The 24,740-nt window shown below is 42.2% G+C and overlaps 1 protein-coding gene and 1 long non-coding RNA gene across 3 annotated transcripts in view; one reads left to right on the top strand and one right to left on the bottom strand.

Annotated features, from left to right (window-relative positions):
- LOC134299151 (uncharacterized) overlaps positions 1-17,331 on the top strand; it is a 37,593-nt gene extending 20,262 nt beyond the window's left edge. Inside the window, exons 2-4 of one of the 2 annotated variants that reach the window (XR_010006309.1) lie at positions 6,145-6,330; positions 14,452-15,636; positions 16,910-17,331. This is a non-coding gene — a long non-coding RNA (uncharacterized LOC134299151). Of the gene's footprint in view, positions 1-6,144; positions 6,331-14,451 lie in introns of both variants that reach the window. The other variant, XR_010006308.1, reaches the window with a different exon arrangement.
- The window catches only part of slc25a17 (solute carrier family 25 member 17), a 31,038-nt gene extending 8,124 nt beyond the window's left edge, over positions 1-22,914 (bottom strand). Inside the window, exons 1-5 of the mRNA XM_062981011.1 lie at positions 22,755-22,914; positions 13,303-13,363; positions 5,873-5,939; positions 4,195-4,346; positions 2,094-2,210 (exon numbers count right to left, since the gene is read on the bottom strand). Of these exons, the coding sequence (XP_062837081.1) occupies positions 2,094-2,210; positions 4,195-4,346; positions 5,873-5,939; positions 13,303-13,363; positions 22,755-22,808 (451 nt within the window). The 5' untranslated portion in view covers positions 22,809-22,914. The remainder of the gene's footprint in view (positions 1-2,093; positions 2,211-4,194; positions 4,347-5,872; positions 5,940-13,302; positions 13,364-22,754) is intronic.
- Between the last annotated feature and the right edge of the window lie 1,826 nt (positions 22,915-24,740).

The following is a 24,740-nucleotide window of genomic DNA, read 5'->3' as shown; positions in this document are numbered from 1 at the left end:
GGCCTTAGTTTGGGGACCCCTGATCTAGAGATTTCATTATATTATTAGGTAGTGTATACACGTTGCCTTTATACATAAGATCTGTATGCAGGTAAGAACCTTACAGAAAACTTTTTGTCACATTGGGCAAATATTTTTTTTAAGTGACTAGAAGTTTTTTTAATACCGATTGCTTAATTAGTCATACATATTCAGACTTTGGGAACTCAACACCACTGAGGAAAATTGTATTTTATACACAGGTAAAAAGCTAGATCATGATCCTAATAAATTATTGGAAGTCTACAGGAGTGGAGCAAACATCCTGAAGGCTTCTTGTCTAAAGTTCCTCGACTGCAACATGAAAACTATCATTACAGAATCCATGAACAGTCCTACAGTTAAGACATATTTAACAAAATAAAAAGTAAATCATAAAATCAAGATCTAGAATTGAGAAATTAATTTGTTGTAGGAAATAAACTAATTTTTAAATCAGAAAGATCAGACAGTCTTTGTTTTGGAGTGGACACAATACTGCTCAATTGCAGATATTTTAAAATTCTGGATTCCTGCCTCATAAATAACTACCTGAATTGTTATGTAAGGAGTAGCAAAACATTCCCACCAGGAAACATCATAAAAGCACTTTCAACTTAACTGATTATGGGAATGCAAATCATTGCTATCCCTTAATTATTTGGCTTAAAAAAACAAGTGAAGTATAGTTTCTCACAAAACAAACAGGCAAGACAGCACCTGCACATTTTGCCGTGTTATCTTTAAATGTGATAGATAATGGGGATAATTGTTAAGTTTTCATTAATTGGCTAAAAAAAACATAAACAAGTGCAAGATGGTTTCTCACAAAACCCAGACACAACAGCACCTGCGCGTTTTGGCTCTTATCGGAAAATCTACTAAGTTTAGAAACTTGCCTTCAAAAAAAAAAAGCAACAAGCTGGGAATTTAGACATTTTATATTGATCCAGGCTCTCCCAACTGTATGGACACTCAGAGTGTCCATACAGTTGGGAGAGCCTCGACCAATATAAAATGTCTAAATTCCCAGCTTGTTGCTTTTTTTTAAAAAAAGGCAAGTTTCTAAACTTAGTAGATTTTCCGATAAGAGCCAAAACGCGCAGGTGCTGTTGTGCCTGGGTTGTATTTTTATGAATGTATTCTTAACCTTCCACATTTTTATGCGTCTACGTAGGTGCAATGAATTATTCTTGGGAATATATTCAGATTTACAAAAGATTAAGTCAATAGGCAAGATGGAGTATGAAACACTTCAAGAATGTGAGATCCATGTGTGAAGAAGCAGTTTTGAAAACAAGAGGGAGTTGTGTTTAAAACTTATACACCACAGTATGCCATTTATATTGTTTATTCAGTACCCAAAAGATAAGATTGTTGGATTGATTAACAATAAAGTATATTTCCAGAAAATTGTAGATATCATGAGTATGGATAAAGACATTTTCACTAAGTACTCTTTCTCTATACAACTTGAAAATATCAAGGACAATATGACTGGTGCCAGGGGTTGATGCAATTTCTGCAGTGAACACAAAGATACATAATTTTTCCAGTAATGCTTTCCTTCCTTTCAATAATAGATACATTTCACAAGGTTACCTTGTGCAACTGTGGTGCAGCCTCATGCATTTTCAAATAAACATTGATTGCGTCTGTTCTTTTTGAAGGCTTTTCCGATACAGTAGGAATAAACAGGAAGGATAAAAACAAATAGGTTGTGTGTTGTTGACTTCCAATCTCTTTTATCATGGTATAAAGTCTTTATTTTCTTCCAATTTCTGTATATAATCCATTCTTTATAAGGACTCAATAATGTTCCTATATTCTTCTTTAATTTAGATTATCATTTTCATCTTTTCTTGTTTCAAATAGTCTTTAAATAAAGTCCAATCTGCTATTTTTTTCGGGTTGCCTTGGTAGTTTTTAAGATGATATGTTGGATTATTTTCCCTCTTACATTAGTGGGAATACTCTGTGAGAGCAATTCTACATATGTGAAGGAAATTGATTGAGATTACAGGACTGCTCACCAATAACAACATTACATCTACTAAGAAGTGACAAATGTTCACCTGCAATGCCTTTGTAATTGGTTGGTATAATGTCTTCGTTTCTAAATTTTGCCCCTTGGAGTTTCAGACGAGTGTTCACTACCCAGAGTGGAGTGGTCAACAAGACATTCACAACACCTATTGCAAAACAAACAAGATAAATAACATTAATAGCATTCACTATATAAAATAGTTAAGGCAATACAGAAAAGTCCACTCCCACCCTACAAAAACAAAACCACAAGGGTACTGTGTTCTCTGTGGATTCTCACATGTTGTTGGACCGTTTCCCAAATCCTTCACTACTGGCAATGGCAAATGAGAAATCTGGGAGTCGAAATTCAACAATATATATATAGGGAATCAAAACTAAGAATCATTCTATACAACTCCCCTGTTATGTCAGCTCCACTGGCTGCCAGTCTGCTACGGAGCACAATTCAAAGTGCTGGCTTTAGCCTTTAAAGCCCTAAATGGTTCTGGCCCAGCTTACCTATCTGAATAGATCTCTCCCATGAACCATCTCAGAGATTAAGATCATCCAGGGAGGCCCTGATCTCGGTCCTGCCTCCTTCGCAGACACAACTGATGGGAACGAGAGGCAGGGCCGTCTCAATGGTGGTCCCTCGGCTATGGAACACCCTCCCCAGCAACATTAGATCAGCCCCCTGCCTCTTAGCCTTTAGAAGAAAGGTAAAAACTTGCCTGTGGGATCAGGCTTTTAGTGAATAGGGCAATACAATGACAGCTTTGGAATATATGGAACCACTATGGAAAAGCCTGGTCTACGACTATAGATGGCGTGATTTTTATGAATTGTAATGTTTTAAAAGGTTTAATATATCTGATTTTAATGTAATTAAATTTTTAATTTTTAAATTGTGTATGTTTTAAGGAATGGAATAATTGCCTCTGTGTAAGCCGCCTTGAGTCCCCTATGGGATAAAGAAAGGCAGGGTATAAATAGAGTAAATAAATAAATAAATAAATAAATATAACATGCTTCCATCAGGTGTTCATTTCAATAGAGTTTAGTATTATTTGCAGTTTCGTGTTTCCACAGTAAGTCCAATAATGTATTCCCTGCAGATATGGGGGTCATACTGTACTCCTGGCTCAATAAGATTTAAACAAGCACTGATTTAACCAAGTCCATGCATTGAATTTATATACTGTAACTGGGGCAAACAATTGGATTTCTCCCATACTTTTACAACTGCAGGAAAAGCAAGCCTTGTTCTAGCTCTTCACCCTACTGGCAGAATTCCATGTGATGTCAAAAAGATATGCTGGGCTGGAAAAGCAAGTTTGTTTCTCCTAACAGTACACACCTTAGTTCTCACAGATACTTTCCCTGGTTGATACAAGACTCCACATTATTCAATGCCTTGAAATCTTGCAGTCATTAATGCAAATCAAAGTACGAAGCTATTGCAGATAAGCCTAATACATCAAGAAAGGATCTGTATATTACATATTATTGGGTATGATTTATTTATATATATTTTTGTTTATTCATTACCTTTCTCTGTGATGTATGCCATACATAGGCAATTTGTCAAGAACATGAGTAAAATCTAAATATGAGACAGCCTCTTGAAATTTCCATTTTATTTAACATAAAATTATTAAAATAATAAATGTTGTAAAAATGTCATTTACTTCAATAAATGTAAAGTAAATGCACCATATTTATTTTTTACAAAGCACACTAGAGCAGAAGAAAAAAATGTAACAAATGTGTTTATCGATTTTTCCAGAGACATGAAATGTAAATTGATGGGGTGGGAGGCTATATCGCATATTAACAGAAAACAAATTTCAATTTAGATATGATCTCCAACTAGCTTCTGCTAAGACCTCTTATAACACAGACACTTTCCTTGCTAAAATCAAGATATTAATAAATCTAAGAAGTCTAGCTATCAATACAAAATTAATATGATTAAAACCTTGCTAACAGAGTCAACATAAATAGCAGAAAGAGGCAAGTAAAAACAAATCTTCAGGCAGATCAGTTTTACCTCAATTATTGGTTTTGACATATTCACAAAAATAGATTAACCCCCTACATAACTTTAAATATACAGTATGTATAGAACAGCATATTTGATAGGATTACCTGCAACCACCCCAAGAATCAAGTCTTTTCCTGTGGTTGAATTATGGCCTTTGACCCAGACAGCTTTTAAGCTGTTAAATGTATAGAAATAGACAAAGTTGGAACAACAAAGGCTGGAGATGACAGGGAACCACCCTCGATATGGTGCCAAGCTAAGGAACAGACATCAGAAGCAAAGTAAAAATTGTGCAATTACTATTAGCAAAAAACAAGACAACAACATTTGCAGCCCAATCCAAACAATACAATCACAGTATCTCCCTGAAAAATAAATGTTTTTCAAGCCCTTCATCACCAAAGTAGCTAAGCATTTCTTAACAACTATGACCGCAGAGCCCTTTTTATCAATGCAATTCTAGCACATTTGAGGTTAAATCTAATTGAAGAAAGTGGCACTTATTAATCAGTAAATGAGCAGAGGACCCACATTTTTCAATGGATAGACAAAGAAATAATAAAGCATACTGTATATTTTGACATATACTTATAGAAAGTTTAAAAGTCAACCCCAAAGACCTGGGTTGACTTATCCACAGGTCAATGTTAATACTGCACGTAAACTTTCATTAAAAAAATCTATCTCCTTCTCTGAGAAGTGGCATAAGGTGAGAACGTAGTCCATCCCAGACCCTAAAAGAAGCATCAGACCCTTTTCTCTCTCTACCATGGCACCAATTTTTACCTTGTGAACGTTTTGATGGAAAAATGGCAACGGGAACAGCAACAGTTGGCACTTCCTCTCAAAGGCTCAGTGCTTCTTTGGGTTCTCCCAGGATGAACTATGCTTTTGCCTTTTATTACTCTATTCAAAATAGATTATGGTTCCTTTTCTAATAAGACTTAATGCTTATTCAGCGGCGAAAGGCTTTTTTTAATGCCTGACTGGGCAAACGATGGTAGCTAGGAGCAGCTGGTCCCTGCTTTCCCTTATCTGTAGAATGATCCTCAACTTCCACAGATCAAGTAGGGCTCCAAATCCATCATTTTGACCCCCAAAGCTAACTTTGAGTTATACACAAGTTATTCAAGGTTATACATGGATATTCAAGGTAATTAACAAAATGCTCAATTCTCACTGAAAGCCTTAAAAGTTTCTATGTAGCTAGAATACTGTCATTTCATCCAATTAAGTGATTCAGCTTGAAACATTAAAAAAGCATAGTGTTGCAGGAACTCAACTGAGTGCTTTCTTTCTATTTCAGTTGATTACACTATAACCAACAAAATTTGACAAAATGTTCTGTTCCTGGTTTGAAGTGTTATATCCTATTTAATTGTGCAGTACTTACTTTGACAGTAGTTGTTATATTGAAGAAACTTTGTTTTTGTGCTTGCCACAAATTATGTTGAATTGGTTGAGACTATGAAAAAAATTCATTGAAAAACTATAGCAAAATATCCCACAAAAACAAAGTTTTTGGAGTTTAATAAACTTTTCCCATGTTTTTAAGATAGAACCTATTAAGAAATGAAATTTATAACCTAGAAACAAAAATCGTGTTACATAGTGTTATGGGTCAAGGAGTGACTCTAGTGGACACTCCTATTACCCACCTGTATTCTCTAGCACCAGGTTACTTTGAAGGGTTTAAAGAAAACTTGTTAAAAATGTTTGTCCATATTTTGTGTATATTCTCATACTATTGTTAATTTTAGTAGTTAAACATTCTTTACTTACAGGCCTTCTTCTTTTATTATCTCCAACAGAACTGTGTGTGTCGTTTTAGATTTGCGTTTTTCATCAACTGGAAGTTAAAACAAATCTTTATGAAAATTTGAAACATCTTTATCTTGTTCTAAATACAGCTTCATACAGTGATGCCAGCCATTTTCCATCTCTAAGCAAGCCAATATGTGGTGAAATTAGGAAGCTGTAGTTTTGATTCTGACCAGTACAAAAGAGATACCTGTGATTTCTGCTTACCCACACGTATTTTTTTATTGTGTCAGATGCAGCTTGAGAACATACTGCAAGTTGCTTCTGGTGTGAGAGAATTGACCGTCTACAGAGACGTTGCCCAGGGGACTCCCAGATGTGTTACCATCCTGCTGAGAGGCTTCTCTCATGTTCCCGCAAGCTAGAGCTGACAGCTGGGAGCTCACCCCGTCTCACAGATTCGAACCGGCAACCTTCAGGTCAGCAACTCAACCTTCAGGTCAGCAGTCCAGCTGGCACAAGGGTTTAACCCCCAGGCATGGGTAAACTAAGGCCCGGGGCTGGATGCGGCCCCCTGGGTGCTTACCTCAGGCCCTCTTTGTTGTCCTCTTGACATAAGGATATGGTGACCCACCGCATCCTTATGCCAAGAAGACAAGGGAAGGAGGCACATAACAGTTGAGAGCCCTCTGGAGTGCTCTCAGCCATTGCATGTCTCGCCCTCCTCCTGGCGTAAGGATAGTGCGAGTGGCCCCATCCATATACCAGGAGAATGGCTCGAGGAAGGCATGCGGCAGGTAAGAGCTCTCTGGAGCACTCTCAACCACCACCTGTCTCACCCTCCTCTTGGCAAGAGGATAGCTCGAGGTTCAGGGGAGGAGTATGGAGGTAGTTGCCACATGTCTTGCCTTTCTCCCAGCATAATTATGGGGTGAGTAGCCCCGTACTTAGGCTAAGAGAACAACCTGAGGATGACCGCTGTCCTGCCCTTTCCTGGCCCTCTCCACCCAGAGTGTGCCCAGCACCCCTTCCTCCTGACCAAGCCTGCAATGAGGCCCCAAGGCAAAAAAGTTTGCCCAAGCATGGTTTAACCCATTGTGTCACAGCAGCTCATACCCACACGTATGCCATACTATGAATTCATTTCAGAGACTAATTTATTCAATTCCAAATCTTTCTTTTCATAACTTAAGTCTCCAAACCTCATATGTATGTTTAAAAATCCCACAGATTATGCTAGAGTAAATTCAGAACATCTCCACGTATGAAACAAGGCCCATCCATATTTCTCTTCCAAATACTAGAGAGAGAGATACAGATACAAAACTATGCTTGTACTTTTAAAATATGTGTATCTTACTTCATGCACATAATTGTCAGAACCCTGCTACTAGAGCCTGGATGTGGCTCTGAGTTTCAGGGTCACTGACATTGATAAGACACCTGCGGCTCAGGACTTGGAGAAGAAACGGCTGCTGGACTTGGCGGGGAATTTGCGCGGGGTTTTACTGAGCGGGAAGAGACTGTTCAAATGAGGGGGAGGGTATATAAAGGAGGGTTGGCCGTAGTATCCCATTCTTGGCTTTTCTGATGTTCATGTTTCCTACAGTAAAAGTTTCTGGTGATATCACAGAGAGTCTTGTGTGTTCATTCAGGAGCGGCTGTGGTGAGCTGACACTAAGCCAAGAATTCGGACACCATCCCGCTGTAGCGGTGAGGTGTAACATGCAAGTGGAGGATGAAGAGCTCTTGGGCGCAGGAGGAGGAAGGTCGGAAAGGGCCACTCCCGAGCCGGACGCTGAGTTCCACCAGCTGGCGGCCCTGGCGTCATCCACCGCTTATGCCCAGCCAAATGGGGTAACCCAGAGGCGTGGAGTGGTGCGGGGAGACAGCACCGGAGGAGAGGAAGGTTCACCTTCCCCAGGCCCACAGAGGATGGTGTTTCTGGAGGAGAGGATGTCGGCGATGGAGACCACCCTGGCAGTGATGTCGAGGGCGATGGAGCGCCTGGCGGTTTTGGCGGAGCCGGAGAGAGGAAGGGAACTTCGGGCTGGCTCAATGTGGGACGTGAGCGTGGGAAGCAGCCAGGGCTTTGCAGACCTTCCAGCACCGAAGGGAAGGGAAATGCGAAAGGAGCCCGGTGCCCGGCCCAAGATCCAAACAAGCCTGACGCGGGTGGAGGAGAGTGACGACGAAGGGGAAAAGCCTCCGAGAATCCCAGCTACGCTCCCAACTGAGACCCTGGTGCCCCTGGCGAATGCCGGGCGTGGCACAGGGCCAAGAGAAGCAGCAGCGGGGCCCACTGGTCCGCAAGGGGGCTTGCGACGGGCGGAGAATTGGGGATTGCCACCACAGGGACCCCTACCGAGACGAGAGGAACTAAGGATCGAGTTTGGGGGAGAGTCCTCTGAACTGGATTTTTTCCTGACCACGGTGAGGGGCTATATGGAGGACAATGCTCACACTTTTAGAACGGAATCCAGCCGGGTACGGGCCATTGGTGCAGTGTTGAAGAGGGGAGCGGCTAGCTGGTACGTTCAACTGCACGCGCGGCGCGACCCATGTCTGGGGTCACTCCGACGCTTTATGGGGGCCCTGGAGACCCGTTTCCGAGATCCACTGGAGCAGATCCGGGCGAGGGAGAAGTTGAAGACCGTCTCCCAGGGGCAGAGATCGGTATCTGAGTATGCGGAGGAGTTCCAATGCCTCGCCGAAAAGGTGCCGGAATGGTCTGCAGTGACAAAGATAGAACTCTTCAAAGAGGGTCTCAGGCGGGAGATCCTCTCCTGGGCGGTGCATCGTGATGAGCCTGACACACTGCGCGGATGGATTCAGCTGGCGGGGCGCATCGAGACATCGCTGGCCCAGGCGAGGAGGCACCGAGGAGGGCTACAGCAGCGGCCGCAGATGAAAGAGGGGAGCCGGAAGGAGGGATCAACCCCAGCCGGGAGGAGAACGGAGCCGACAGGGAACGTGAGCACCAGCAGGAGGGGCTGCTTCGTGTGCGGCCGTTTGGGCCACAGGGCTGCCGAGTGCTGGCAGAGAAAAGGGGAAGGCGGAGGCCCGCCCAAACCAAGAGCCGTGGCAGGGAAACGCGCCGAGGAAGAACCACCGATGAGGCACCACTCGGGGGGGTTGGTAAGTCAGGACAAAGCCATGATAGTGATCCCCATTCAGCTTGAAAGTGGCAGCAAACAAGCAACCTGCAAAGCATTTGTGGATTGTGGATGTTCCAGGAACATCATCTCCCCTGAATTAGCCGAGGGATTGGGATGCGAAAGAACGAACCTAGAATCCCCAATAGCTTTTTCGCAGTTGGACGGATCCACAGCATCGGGATCATTAGCTAAGTACAGTGCCGAAGATGTAAAGTGTAAGATAGGGAGTTGGGAAGGAAAGGTATCATTTGTGATATCACAAATAGCCAGCTATAATGTGATACTAGGCATGCCATGGCTGGGGCAGGCCAACCCGCAAATCAACTGGGAGGATAAGAGCATGATCTTCAGGATGAAGTTGGAAGAAGGGAGCCAGGAAGTGGAGAGGGAGCCGGGGAAAAGGGGGGAGGAAGACTCTATCAGGATAGCAGAACTGGCAGATAAATACCCCCTACCCTTAGTGAAGGACTTGATCGCCCAGTTATCGGAGGGACAGATATTCACTAAATTGGACTTAATTGAGGCCTACCATAAATTGCAGATCAAACCAGAGGACAGGTGGAAGACGGCCTTCTCCTGTGCATTCGGATTATTCAATTATCGTGTGCTCCCCTTCGGTTTGTGCGGCGGAGGTGCCGCGTTCATGCAATTAATCAACGAAGTGTTGCATCCATTGTTGTACAAGGGAGTCTTTGTTTTTTTAGATGACATATTGATAATATCTCGGACTAAGGAGCAACACATAGAACTAGTCAGGGAAGTCCTGCAAAAGTTGAGAGAAGCAAAACTGTATGCGAAGCTTGCCAAGTGCGAGTTCAATAAAGACCAGATAGACTTTCTGGGGTATAGGATTTCCTCCCAGGGAGTGGCGATGGACCCTGCGAAGGTAGAAGACGTGAGGGGGTGGGAAGCCCCCAAAACACGGAAGCAGCTGCAATCCTTCCTAGGGTTCGCAAACTTCTATAGAACATTTATCAAGGACTTTGCGCGCCTCACTTTGCCATTAACGGATTTGTTAAAGACTAAAGGCAGGGGAGAAACAGCCAAAGTGAAGGCCCCAGGGGCCAAACTGACCTGGACAATAGAATGCCAGGAAGCTTTCGAAGCCCTAAAAAAGCGTTTTACTGAGGAGCCTGTCCTACAGCACCCTGATATGTCTAAAGCCTTTGTATTACATTGCGATGCGTCAGACCGGGCATATGGGGCAGTTCTGCTACAGAAAGACGAGGGGGGGAACCTGAAGCCATGTGGCTATCTGTCAAAAAAGTTTAGCGATACAGAAAAAAACTGGCCAATTTGGGAGAGAGAAGCCTTAGCTATTCTAAAAGCACTAGAGTGCTGGAGACACTTTCTGGAAGGAAGTGGAACACCGTTTGAGGTGTGGACTGATCATAGAAATTTACAGTATCTAAGGTCCCCTCGTAAACTATCGGCGAAGCAAATTAGATGGGCCCAATATTTCAGCCGTTTTGATTTCAGACTCAGATTCTTCCAGGGGAAACATAACATACTCGCTGACGCTCTCTCTCGGATGCCTCAGCACGGGGGAGGAATTCAGGAATCTGAAGGGAGCCTATTCCTAGATAAGCAATGGGGCCTGGCAGTACTAACTCGAGCACAAGCGGCCAAAGAAAACAAACGTACTGCCATTTCCACGGGGGGAGGAGAAATATGGGAGGAAGAGTTGAAGCGAGCGTATGGAATGGACAAATGGTTACAAACTAACAAAGAAAAGGGAGAATTGTGTGGGGATTTGGTGTTTGTAAATAAGAAATTGTATATCCCTGAATGTTTAAGACGAGAAATGTTAAGGAAGTACCATGATAACAAAGGTGCGGGTCATCTAGGCCCCACCAGGACTATTAAACTGTTGGCCAAACAATGCTGGTGGCCCGGAATGAGGAAAGACGCCAGGGGGTACGTCACGCAGTGTGAATTATGTGCAGAGGGAAAAACACCACCGGGGAAGCCCCAGGGGCTATTGCAGAAGGTGGTGGAGCCCATGAGGCCATGGGAATGCGTGGCCATGGATTTTGTAGGCGAACTACCCCCCAGCAGAGGCCACAGATACATTTGGACAATATTGGACCTATTCTCAAAACAGGCACACTTTGTGGCCCTGCCAAAACTCCCTTCAGCTGAAAAACTTGCTGATTTGTATGTGAAGCATGTATATCGCCTACATGGGTGTCCCGACAAAATAATTAGCGACCGGGGAGTCCAATTTACTGCTAAATTTTGGGGAAAATTCTTACAGCTGTTAGGAGCAGAAAGGAACCTGAGCTCGGCTTTTCATCCCGCGACCAACGGGGGGGTCGAACGTACCCAACAGACACTGTGCCAATTCTTGAGGATGTACACCAATTATAGACAGGATGATTGGGCGGACCTTCTACCGTTTGCTGAGATGGCTTTTAACGGGGCCGTACATTCGGCCACAGGTCGTGCCCCATTCGAAATAGTATACGGACAGGAGGTGGCACCTTTCCCCAGGCTACCCGAGTGGAAGGAAGGGGAGGGCCAGACCGACGAGGAATGGCCGGCCAAAATCAAGCAAGGGTGGCAAACCGTGGTAGAGGCATTGCGGGAAACACAAAAGAAGTACAAGCTCTTTGCGGATCGTAGGCGCCGAGAGGGGGACAAATTGGGCGAAGGAGATCTGGTTTGGCTGAGCACAAAAAACCTAAAATTGGGATTCCCATCCAAGAAATTGGCTCCACGCTATATAGGACCATTCAGGGTAGCAAAAAGAATAAACGAAGTGACCTATGAGCTGAGGCTACCCAAGGACCTAGGAAAGGTACACCCGGTATTCCATTGCAGCCTGTTAAAAAAGTATAAAGGAACTCTGGACGGCGGAGAACAATAGTTGTGTTTAATCTTTTCCTTCCAGGACGAAGGGGAGGAGGACGCCATGTCAGAACCCTGCTACTAGAGCCTGGATGTGGCTCTGAGTTTCAGGGTCACTGACATTGATAAGACACCTGCGGCTCAGGACTTGGAGAAGAAACGGCTGCTGGACTTGGCGGGGAATTTGCGCGGGGTTTTACTGAGCGGGAAGAGACTGTTCAAATGAGGGGGAGGGTATATAAAGGAGGGTTGGCCGTAGTATCCCATTCTTGGCTTTTCTGATGTTCATGTTTCCTACAGTAAAAGTTTCTGGTGATATCACAGAGAGTCTTGTGTGTTCATTCAGGAGCGGCTGTGGTGAGCTGACACATAATAATGTATCTGCGTGTATATATGCTTGCCAATTTTCTGTCAATTTATGGTAATCCCATGAATTCCATAAGGTGATTTTTCCAATTTCTTCCTTTAAAAGGTCTCCCATCCAAATATTAACCAGAGATAACTCTGCTTTGCTTCCAAGATCAAATGGCATCTGGAGCCTTTAAGATACTTGTCTAGCAGATACCTAGGACTACACTTACATGCATCTTACTTCATGCACATAGCAGTATGTCTGCCAGACATTTGTGTCATAAAATATCTTGATTATGTATGTACTGCAACAGAGACATTACAAGAGCACAAAAATCAAGATATTAAATATCAACTTTTCTCTATAACAGTGTTATTAAAATCCACCAGTCAGGAGGAAATACAGATATCAAAACTAAGAACTGGAAACATTTCTAAGTGCCAAGGATTTTTAATACTCTGAAATTATCAGACCCATGGAAACAGGCCATGTTTAAAAAATTGACTGATATATCAAATTGAGAAGCTACATGCTGTGCCCAGCACTAATGACTATGCATTGCTGAAAGACCACCATAGTTTCTTTGGAAACCATTACATTAAAAAAAACTTCCTTCAGACACAAGGGAAATTCTTTTATATGTCAAATTGCAGATTTTAAAATTGCCTTATAATTGACTTTGGACAAAGAGGACCTTGTTCAGCAAAGACATTTACTGGGTTGAGCAATAAAAAAGCCAGTAGTTCACATCCTAACCTATTTTACCAGATATAATAAGCAGAACCATGTATGTTGCTTTGAATGCAGTAAAGCAGTGGTACTCAAAGTGGTGGTCCCTGGACTAGTGCTAGTATCTGAGTCATCTACACCTGATCCCAAGACAGCTTCAAAGAAATAATGGCAAAAAATGAGGCCAAGAAGCACAAATATAGTATTGATTTCTGATGTGTGGGGAGGGGTTTCAGTCTCCCATACAAAGTTGCCTTGCAGACACTGCCACAAAGGAATAGCAGCATATAAGTACAATAAATAACAAGATGATAACATGAAGATTTCATAAAGGCTAAATATAATAGCATGTACTTCCTCACCTTGAAGCCTTAGTCTAGCAGTATCCAGAGGAAAAAACACAGTCATTGCAGTCATGCTACCCTAAAAAGTTTTAACAAAGATTGTTAGTGTTAACAAATCACTGGATTTTGAACATATATAAAAAGGTAGAAAAAATTAAGGAACTTGCTAGAAAGGATTATTCCATATATTTCTGCATCTGAATAAACTTTTAATAAAAAGAATAAATCTTCTGCAAAAGTAATTATTTGTTTCTTAAACAGTAATAACGGCTTTAATAAAAAAAGTAGAACTATGACAGTATAAAAATACTCTATTAAGCTAAGTTAGGTTTCAGTGTGCTAAATACTCTATTAAGCTAAGTTAGGTTTCAGGTATTTTTCATAAATCAGGAAGATTCTATTTTGGAAAGGGCTTCTAGGACATTATCGGCTAGCAAACCTAATATACAATGAAAATACAGAGTTACAGACTTAAAGAATCACAAAATTGCAAAGGTGGAAAAGACACCAAGGTGATTTAGTTCAAACCACTGCCAGAGTAAGCTGAAATATATAGCTCAACTATATGGTCACCCCCTCCCAGCTCTCTTTAAAAACACAGCAAAGGAGAATCCACCAAACATGTCAGGTAGTCTGTTTCACTCTCATTTGGTTCTTATTGTCAGGAAGTTCCTCTTGACCTAGTGTATAGTAAAAATGTCTTCACCATTTAATTCTACTGGTCTTAGTCCCACCTAGTGGAAGAGCAGAAAACATTCAATTTTCAGCATCTTTAAATATGTGAACATAGCTACCATATTGCCTCTTCTTGCTTCTCTAGATTGAGCATACTAACTTGTTGACATATTTCTTAGGCTGTAGTGGCCAGAATTTAGCAAAGTACTCCAGGCGAGATCTGGCCAAAGCAGAATAAACTGGCAATATTAATTTTATACACTTCACCTTCTGCTAAAGTAGCTCAATATTATATTGTGTTCTATTATGATGCTTTGATTCCTTTCAAATATCCAGCACCAAAGTCATGTACCACCACCATTCTAGAATTGTGCTTTTGATTTTTCCTGACTAAATATGGAACCTTTTACTTCTATTTCAATTCATTTTGTTTGTTTTGGCCTAGTTTTCTAAACTGTTAATCTAATCTTGAATCCTGATTTTGTTTTTTAGTTATTAACTTCTATACCATATTTGGAGTCATCTGCGAATTCCATCTTCATTGCTATGATACTTCATTTTGTTGATGGGAAGCTTCCTACCAGAGTGGAAATCATCTATCGGACAGATGGCAAGATATTTAACCTCAGCAGACTGAAAGCCAAAACCAAGGTCACAACAACACCTGTTATAGAACTTCAATATGCCGATAATAATGTAGTTTGTGTGCATTCAGAAAAAGACATACAAGTCACTCTAAACACCTTTGCAGATGAAAAGCTTGGTCTCTCATTGAACATCGACAAAACCAAAGTGCTCTACCAGCAGTGGCCAGCCAATCCCTTTGCAATGGCAGAAAATACAGCTTAATGGTGTAACGTTAGAAAATGTTGACCATTTCTGCTACCTTGGCAGCCACCTTTCCATATTGACACTGAAATACAACACCGCCCGAACTCTGCGAGTGCAGCATTTTTCAGAATTAAGCAGAGAGTGTTCGAGGATCGAGACATCCATAGGGATACCAAGATGCTTGTTTATAAAGCTATTGTCCTCCCAACCCTGTTATATGCTTGCAAAACATGGACTGTCTACAGACAGCACACTCAACTACTGGAACGATTCCACCAGCATTGCTTCCAAAAAATCCTGCAAATTTCTTGGGAAGACAGGCGGACAAATGTCAGCGTGCTGGAAGAAGCAAACACCACTAGCATTGAAGTAATGCTCCTACGCCATCAACTCCGCTGGACTGGCCACGTTGTCTGAATTCCCGATCACCGTCTCCCAAGCAGTTACTATACTCCCAATTCAAGAATGGAAAGCGTAATGTTGATGGACAGGAAAATAAATTTAAACATGGACTTAAAGCTAACCTTAAAAACTGTAGCATAGACATCGAGAATTGGAAAGTCCTGGCCCTTAAGTGCTCTAGCTGGAGGTCAGCTGTGACCAACAGTACTGTGGAATTTGAAGAGGCTTGAATGAAGGGCGAAAGAGAGAAACGGGCCAAGAGGAAGGTGTGTCAAGCCAACCCTAATCGGGACCACCTTCCAACTGGAAACCGATGTCCTCACTTTGGAAGAACTTGCAGGTCAAGAATAGGGCTCTACAGTCACCTGTGTACCCACCGCCAAGACACTACACTTGGAAGGCCATCATACTCAGACGAGGGTTCGCCTAAGTAAGTAAGCAAAGGTAAGAAAATATGCTAATTTCTACATAGATTACCAAAATGTTTCAATCATAAATCTAGGGAATAGATTGAGACAGAGCATGAGCAACCTTTTAAAAGATTTTAAAACTGAGTTTTGCAATCTGAAGTAAGTGGGCTGAGATAGCAAATCAAATTCATCCTCATTCCTGCTCCACCTTTACAAGTCTGAACAAAATATACAAGTGACAAGTCAGTGAAATAATAAGTGAAAAACAATGTGTCTTCTCTATAATATTGTAGCTTTACTAATTAACATATTTCCTAAGATCAGCAATCATTCCTACCAGTGCTTCAGAATACTGGTTTCAAAATGGCCAGAAGCAAAGCATTAGCCATGTAGCATGAATTATGTTATTTCTGTAATGTTCAATAACTTTTGGTAAGTATATTGTTTAATTACATTTTTTGCAAATGTCTAATAGACATGTCAGCCTCAGTTCATTCACAGGTACATAAAAGGCCAACCAAAACATTGTCATTTGCTCTAATTGATTTGGGGTCAGCTAGAAGTCTTCTCCCTCAAGCTGATAAATAATCATACAGTCAAAATATCTTACTGTGGACACATTCAGAAACATCTCAAATTACCCAGGTACCTATGAAATCCATCATGACACCAAAAACAAGTCCTGGACCAGACCGTTATTGTTCATGAACTTACATTTGGTTTCGAAAGCACTTGAAACAGCAAGTCATCTAACAGATAAGGACTCTTGTCCAACCATGTGCTTTGCACTGTGAGCGATATATTTGAATAAAACCTATGGTATATTCATTACTAGTGAGAACTCTTTTACAGACAAGACATACATTAAACAACTGAATTTAAAATGTACTACAATTCAAGAGAGAATGTGTACCTGTGTCCCCCCTGCCCCCAAATTACAAATGTTTAAGGTAGGGAAACACTGCTGTTATACAGCACAACAAAGTGCCACTGTGACAATCACTACAAACACTCTTCCCATATATAGGACAAATTTGGGCTGACTAGTTCCAGCCTAACAATATAATCATCACATAAATAAAAAGGACGAACTAGCCCAAACTAAATGTTACCTGCTTTGAACAAATTCTTTAGTACTAAGGTTTCAAACAACAATTTACATTTATTATTTTAGCTAATTAACATAGTATTTGTTTATGAAGGTCATCAGTTCAGAACAATGTATGTACAGGGAAGAAGAGCAGGAATCTGTAAAATTCCAAGAAATGTACTACATATCTATTAATGGAGAACCTTATGTTTTTCAGAACCCCAGGAATCAAAGTTCAAATACAAAGAATGCATTTGTAGCCTTTACGACTGTGAAGATAATTTCAAGATGTGTAGCAATTTCTAATAAAAGCTGAGCTATCAGAAAGTTTTGCTCCGATTCCTTAAACAATATGGCAATTCAGAAAGATCTCACTTAATCAAACCAAGCTGCTGGTAAAAAAACCCTCTACATTCTACAAGCAAAAACTACATCTGCGCCAAAAAAGAACACAGGTGGTGGCCGCTTTGGTACACTTTGCCTTCCTTTGGAGGTTTACTAAGTAAAATCAATGTTTAGAAACACATTTACTCAGTATTAAGTATGTGTTGTTCTAGCATTAAAACTGATCTTTGTAATATGAAAATTTTGAAAGTATGAGATGATCTATATTGAATACTAATATATTATGGTAAATTACCTTTATTTATATTTTTATCCTGCCTTTTCTTAAGGCAGCTAAGAAGCATAACAAAAGCATATTAATCACAAATTAAACATAACATCAACACAAATGATACACACTAAAATCATAATCAATAATGAAACTAGTTCAAAAGACCAGTGTGAAAAAATGTTTTAACTCTTCTCTAAAAAGCAGTTAGACAAGGAACTGACCACAACTCTTAACTGAGAGTATTCCACAATTGGAGTAACACAGGAAAAAGCCCTCATGGATCAAGTGGGTCCCCACAGGCAGTGATACACTCAATATGATGTCTATGTATATACTGCTCTGCTTAGGAGAAACAACCTGCTGTTTCACATTTTTGTTCAATGTCTTTGCTACCTTTGGACACTGCCTTTGCAAACAGTCTGTAACAGAGGTTGTTAAAACTGTGCTTTACAGACCATGGGGAATCTGGAAATTCCGTTTAGATGACTGACCAGCAGAAACATTTCATAGAATCATAGAATTGTAGAGTTGAAAGAGAGCTCACGGGCCATCCAGTCCAACCCCCTGCAAGCAGCAGGAAAATCTCATTCAAAGCACCCTCGACAGATGGCCATCCAACCTCTGCTTAAAAGCCTCCAAGGAAGAAGCCTCCATCACACTCCGGGGCAGAGAGTTCCACTGCCGAACAGCTCTCACAGTGAGGAAGTTCTTCCTAATGTTCAGGTGGAATTTTGATGTTGAGTGCTTTCAAGTGTTTTTCAATTTATGACAACCCCAAGACAAACCTATCACTGGGGTTTTTTGGGCAATTTTTTGTTCAAAAGGATTTGCCTTTACCTTCCTCTGAGGTTGAGAGAATGTGACTTGGCTGGGTTTCCATGGCCAAGCAGGGGTTTAAACCTTGTTCTCCAGAGTCATAATCCAACACTGACAACACTATTCCATGCTGGCTCTGTCCAGTAAGGGTACAGAACAGTTGAAATCTCCCTACATGGCCTGCATTGATGTATTTTCTGACATGTTTTCTGTATGTTTCAGCTGGGGATAGCTTATTAATTGGCTGTCTCTGGGTTGACCCAGAACCCCATGTTTTTCATAATACTGTGCTGATTTTGATGACAATGCAAACACTGAAGAACAAAAGGCTTCTTAAATTGTTCGTCAAGACTAATTTTAAGTGGTGAGACTGAATATAGTGAGAACTGTTGTTTTTGAGTTTCACACTTGAGCTGTTTTCTGGCTACAGCCATGCAAAGTATCCCCAAAGTCCAATGGTGTCTGTAAAAATCTCTCCTGTATAAAATTCATCTATTCTGTCAAAACATCCAAGTTTATTATAAAAATAGCTGCAGATCAAAAGATAAATAACAAGAGAGAAAATGTGTTTTTTTAATCCTGGCATCTCAACAGAACAGAGAAGGAACTAATTCACGGTGGCAAAAAATATTGAAATGTCCTGATTTTCTTTGATGTACTAACCACTGTTGTTTTTGAAGATGTGCCAGTATATATCATTGTCATCCTCATCAATTAACATAAGATTTTACTCCTTAGCTAAATGCATCAGTTTTTGCTATCACAATATGCTCTGGTACACTTTGAATACCAAATATTTCTGTGCATCTATTTATTGCAGATCATTTCATTTTGGGCCAATGTCTTATGACATCAGCCAGGGATGTTCATTATCATACTTTTGCAGCCATTTACAAAGAGTTTTACTCTTTGCTTAATATGTCCCTTGTGCCAACTAAAAACACTGATACCACTATACCAGTTTATAATAATAGTCATACAGTTCTATAGATTTTTTTTAAAAAAAATAACAATTGTAATGAGACACTAGGCATAAAGAAGACCACAAAGGCAGAAATATCTGAGGGTAAAATAATTAAAGGTGGTTTGACACAATCATGCCAAATACCATATCCCAGGTCACAAGCAAGATGACCACAAATAATAAAAAAAATAATGTTATCTTTTTAAAAAATATTTTTAATAGTCTGGAAACTATTCAGATGAAGAAGCATCACAAAATGCTACTAAATGGTTCAACACAAATCACCAATCTTGATGAGTCCTGACAGAGAGAGAGCAAAGTGAGTACAAACCTGCCATCTCAATATGCCAGAGAGGTATTGAGTACAACAAAAAAACAGTACAAGCAACCTATTACTAAGTGAGTAATAATATTCGTGTCATAACTGGGACAAGGGTGCAAACTGAAACGCTCTTCAAGCAGTAACTGTATTTCCTCCTATCTCTGTTTTTTTCCCCTTTCTGATTAAAAGGGCTGACTTTTCCTGGAGAAAAAACAAGGCTAATAATGTTCAATACCCAACAGAAAAATTGAACTTTTATCTTCAAGCAGACACAACTCTCAATGCCCAGATTGGCAAAATGTATTAATAAGGAAGAACACATAAGTGAGCAAATCTGTTGATAGACTGAAAGGCTGCAAGAGTTTGCTTTTGTCTGACTTGTTGGGAAGGGCAAGATTACACTCTTTCTCTCCCTCCTACTGGGTTACTGTATACATTCATGTATAAGTCAAGGTTTTGGTCCAAAATTATGGATTTTGATACGACCTGTGGATGAATCAAGGGCAATTCTGCAGAAGGGGAAAGCACTAACGGTGCCTTGTAAGACCTGCTACCCTTGGCCACCACTGTCATTGCCATTTCCCCATCCAGGCATTCAAAAAGCCAGATGTGGCACCTTGGCAGAGAAAGAAGGGGTCGCTGTTTCTTTTAGGTCCTCTATGGATGAACTAAGCATTTGCCTCTTGCCATTCCAATTGTGAAGGGAATAGATCCATTTTTGGTAAGAATTCATGTACAGTACTTAAACATTTCTGGAGAAAAGTCGACAAAGATTTTGGAAGACGATTTCTTGCCTAAATTTTTAGACTTATGCCTGAGTTTCTACATTAATTGAGCATAAACTACTTTTCCTGTTTGAACTCAAGTCAAGCCAGATCAAATAGGGAAGATGGAGGAAGGTATGGGAAATTTGACTTTATGCTTGAGGCCTTAATAATACCAGTCAGTATTGCATCCAAGAGAACCAGTATGGTGTAGTAGTTTGAGTGTTGAACTATAGAAACCTGGGCTGGAATTCCCAGTTGGCCATAAAAACTCACTGAGTGATAGATTCACCTTAGGGTTGCTAAAAATCCAAAATGTCTGAGAATCATAGTGTTGAAAGAGAGCCCAAGGGGTCATCTAGTCCAACCACCTGCCATGTTGAAGACACCCAACACAGAACTGCATTCAAGGAAGTGGGTTTGCAAAAGCTCTTGTGAAAAAGGAAATGGTAAATTGGAGGGCATGCAACTAAGTGGTAACCATCTCTGCTTAAAAACCTCAAAAGAAAAACACTTTGCCACACTGCAAAGCAGCATGGTTACATAACTACAACCCTGAGAAAGCAAACATCCCATTAAAGTCCAGTTACAGGGTCAAGGGAGGTACTACAAAATAAGAGCAGTTTTGACACCATTTCAACTGATGGAGAATTCTTGGATTTGAAGTTTCAGAGAGCTCTGGTGCCACAAACTAAAAATTCTATAGCATTGGGCCAGAATAACTAAAAGAGGCATCAAACTTCTGTAATTCTGGACACAATCTGCCCATTCATAGAATCAGAGAGTTGGAAGAGACCTTGTGGGCCATCCAGTCCAATCCCTTGCCAAAAAGCAGGAAAATTGCATTCAAGGTATCCCTGACAGATGGCCATCCAGCCTCGGCTTTAAAGCCTCCAAAGAATGAGCCTCCACTACACTCTGGGGCAGAGCATTCCGCTGCAGAATAACTTGAACAGTGAGGAAGTTCTTCTAATGTCCAGGTGGAATCTCCTTTCCTGCAGTTTGAAGCCACTGTTCCGTGTTCTAGTCTCCAGGGCAGAAGACAAGCCTGCTTCCTCCTCCCTATGACTTCCCCTCACATATTTATACATGGCTATCACGTCTCCTCTCAGCCTTCTCTTCTGAAGGCTACAAATGCCCAGTTCTTTAAGCCGCTCTTCATAGGGCTTGTTCTCCAGACCCTTGATCATTTTAGTCGCCCTCCTCTGGACACATTCCAGCTTGTCAGCATCTCCCTTCAATTGTGGTGCCCAGAATTGGACACAGTATTCCAGGTGTGGTCTGACCAAGGCAGAATAGAGGGGTAGCATGACTTCCCTGGATCTAGACACTAGACTCCTATTTATGCAGGCCAAAATCACATTGGCTTTTTTAGCCGGAGCATGAGATTGTTGGCTCATGTGTAACTTGTTGTCCACGAGGACTCCAAGATCTTTTTCACATGTACTGCTGTCAAGCCAGGCGTCCCCCATTCTGTATCTTGGCCTTTCATTTTTTTTCTGCCTAAGTAGAGTATCTTGAATTTGTCACTGTTAAACTCCATTTCTTTACTTTCGGCCCATCTCTCTAATCTGTGAAGATTGTTTTGAATTTTGCTCCTGTCTTCTGGAGTATTGGCTATCCCTCCCAATTTGGTGTCCTCTGCAAACGTGATGATCGTGCCTTCTAACCCTTCATCTAAGTCATTAATTAAAAGATGTTGAACAGAACCGGGCCCAGGACAGAGCCCTGCTTATGGCACTCCACTCGTCACCTCCCTCCAGGATGAAGAGGAAACATTGGTGAGCACCCTTTGGGTTCGTTTCCTTAGCTAATTACAGATTCACCTAACCGTAGTAGTTTTGCCTAGCCCGCATTTGACTAGTCTGTTTGCCAGAAGGTCATGGGGGACCTTGCCAAAGGAAGCCCCTACTGAAATCCAGGTACGCTACGTCCATAGCGGTCCCTGCATCGACCCAGATTGTATCGTACATTTGTCATCCGCTCTTCATTATGGAAAAAAACACACAAACAAGCAAGTGATCAATTCCAAAGAAGCTGCTATTCTTCCTACCTGACAGGCCATGGAATTAATTGCCTTAATTAATTGCCAGGGCAATGGAATCATGGAGTTGCCACCATAATTGCCAGGGCAATGGAATCATGGAGTTTCATTGCCACCTTAATTGCCAGGGCAATGGAATCATGGAGTTTGTGGTTTGGTGAAGCAACAGCACTCTTTGGCAGAGAAGGCTGAAGGCTTTACAGAACCACAACTCCCAGGGATCCCACAGCACTGAGCCGTGGCGGTTAAAGTGGTGTCAAACTGCATTCATTCTACTACAGCAGGCATGGGTAAAGTTGGGCCCTCCCTCCAGTGTTTTGGACTTCAACTCCCATCATTCCTCACAGCCTCAGGCCCTTTCCTTTTCCCCCTCAGCCGCTTAAGCGGCTGAGGGGGAAAAGGAAAGGGCCTGAGGCTGTGAGGAATGATGGGAGTTGAAGTCCAAAACACTGGAGGGAGGGCCCAACTTTGCCCATGCTTGCTCTACAGAGTAGCTGCGCCCACTCACAGCAACCGATCTGACAAGGACAGCTTACCACCGCTCCCGCCACGGCGTGGACCAAGCTCTCGTAGGAGAGCACTCCAGCCATGGCTACGCCGCTTCCTCCAACTTGCCCGGCTGCATGGAAAAGAGGGACACTGAAGAGGAGGAGGGAGGGAGGGGCGCCGCCCCCTCAGCGGCCCCGCCCCAGGACACTGCGCGGCCACGTGACCTCCCCTCGCGGCCTCCGACGTGTCTTTCGGCCCCGGCCAATCACAAAGCGGCCTGGGCAGCCGTTGCGAGAATGCGGGGAGATGTCTCGCAAGAGGGTTGCTCTTCCCGCTCGAGCCTTCCGGATTGGTTTTTTTTTTTTTTGGGGGGGGGGGGGGGTTATTTTTTTGTTTCACGCACCCCGCCCGCTCTCTTTTTCGAGATATGTATTACCTCAGGAAGGATGCACTTTGACGCCACTTTAACTGCCTTAGCTCACTGTTATGCGGATTGCGGTCCTGGCCTTTTCTACCAAAAAGGGTACTCCGGTGGCTCAGTGCGTTAAAGCGCTGAGCTGCTGAACTTGCAGACCGAAAGGTCCCAGGTTCAAATCCAAGAAAGCGAAATGAGCGCCCGCTGTTAGCTCCAGCTTCTGACAACCTAACAGTTCGAAAACATGCAAATGTGAGTAGATCAATAGGTACCGCTCCGGCGGGAAGGTAACGGCGTTCCATGCAGTCATGCTGGCCACATGACCTTGGAGGTGTCTATGGACAACGCCGGCTCTTCGGCTTAGAAATTGAGATGAGCACCAACCCCCAGAGTCGGACACGACTGGACTTAACGTCAGGGGAAACCTTTACCTTTACCTTTTTTACTGCTTCACCAAACTTCATGGTGTGGAAATACATCTCACCAGGTTTTTCTTTTTCGTGTCAGGAGTGACTTGAGAAACTGCAAGTCTTTTCTGGTGTGAGAGAATTGGCCGTCTGTGGGGACATTGCCCAGGGGACGCCCAGATGTTTGGATGTTTTTACCATCCTTGTGGGAGGCTTTTCTCATGTCCCATCTCACCAGGTTAAAACAGTGGATGTGGCTCTTAATGAGACATGTCGCATCATCACAGGACGCCCCACACCACTGGAGAAATTATACTGTTTAGCCAGCATTGCACCACCTGACATCCGTGGGGAAGTAGCAGCCAGCAATGAAAGAACCAAGCCAGTGACATCTCTGGGCCATCCCCTGTTCGGCTACCAGCCAGCACACCATCACCTTAAATTAAGAAATAGTTTTCTAAGATCTACAGAGATACTTGCAGGAACACCTCAGCAAGCAAGAATCCAAAAGTGGCAGTCTAAAATCCAGAACCTCAATCTGGCTGACGCCGGATGAGAGACTCCCTCCTGGGCACACAGAAGACTGGGCGACTTGGAAGACGCTGAACAGATGGTGCTCTGGCACCACAATATACAGAGCCAACCTTAAGAAATGGGGCCACAAAGTGAAGTCCACGACATGTGAGTATGGAGAAGAGCAAACCACAGACCACTTATTACAATGCAGTCTCAGCCCTGCCACATGCACTATGGAGGACCTTCTTACAGCATCACCAGAGGCACTGCAAGTGGCCAGCTACTGGTGAAAGGACATTTAGTATAATGACAAGTTATTGTTTTTTTATACTTTGTGTTTTCAAATACATTACAACTTGTACCCGTGGTTCGCTTCTGACACGATAAATAACCAAATGACATCTCCCATAATACAGATGACATAAGAGAGAGATTGGTCAGTAGTTCTTGGTGTTAGAGGCATCTTTACCATGTTTTAAAATTGCCATAATCTTAGTTTTCCTCCATTGTCCGGGAATCTGTTTGCCAAGCATTGATGCTAAAAATTGAAGAAGCCAATGTGTTGGCGAAGTCTCTCATGGCTGGAATAACTGGGTTGCTGTGATTTTTTTGGGCTGCAAGGCCATGTTCCAGAAGCATTCTCTCCTGACGTTTTGCCCACATCTATGGCAGGCATCCTCAGAGGTTGTGAGGTC

The sequence above is a fragment of the Anolis carolinensis genome, chromosome 5 (assembly GCF_035594765.1).
Source record: "Anolis carolinensis isolate JA03-04 chromosome 5, rAnoCar3.1.pri, whole genome shotgun sequence".
NCBI classification, from domain to species: domain Eukaryota; kingdom Metazoa; phylum Chordata; class Lepidosauria; order Squamata; family Dactyloidae; genus Anolis; species Anolis carolinensis.
The sequence above is the reverse complement of the archived record's forward strand: the minus strand, read 5'-3'. Positions and strand labels throughout refer to the sequence as shown.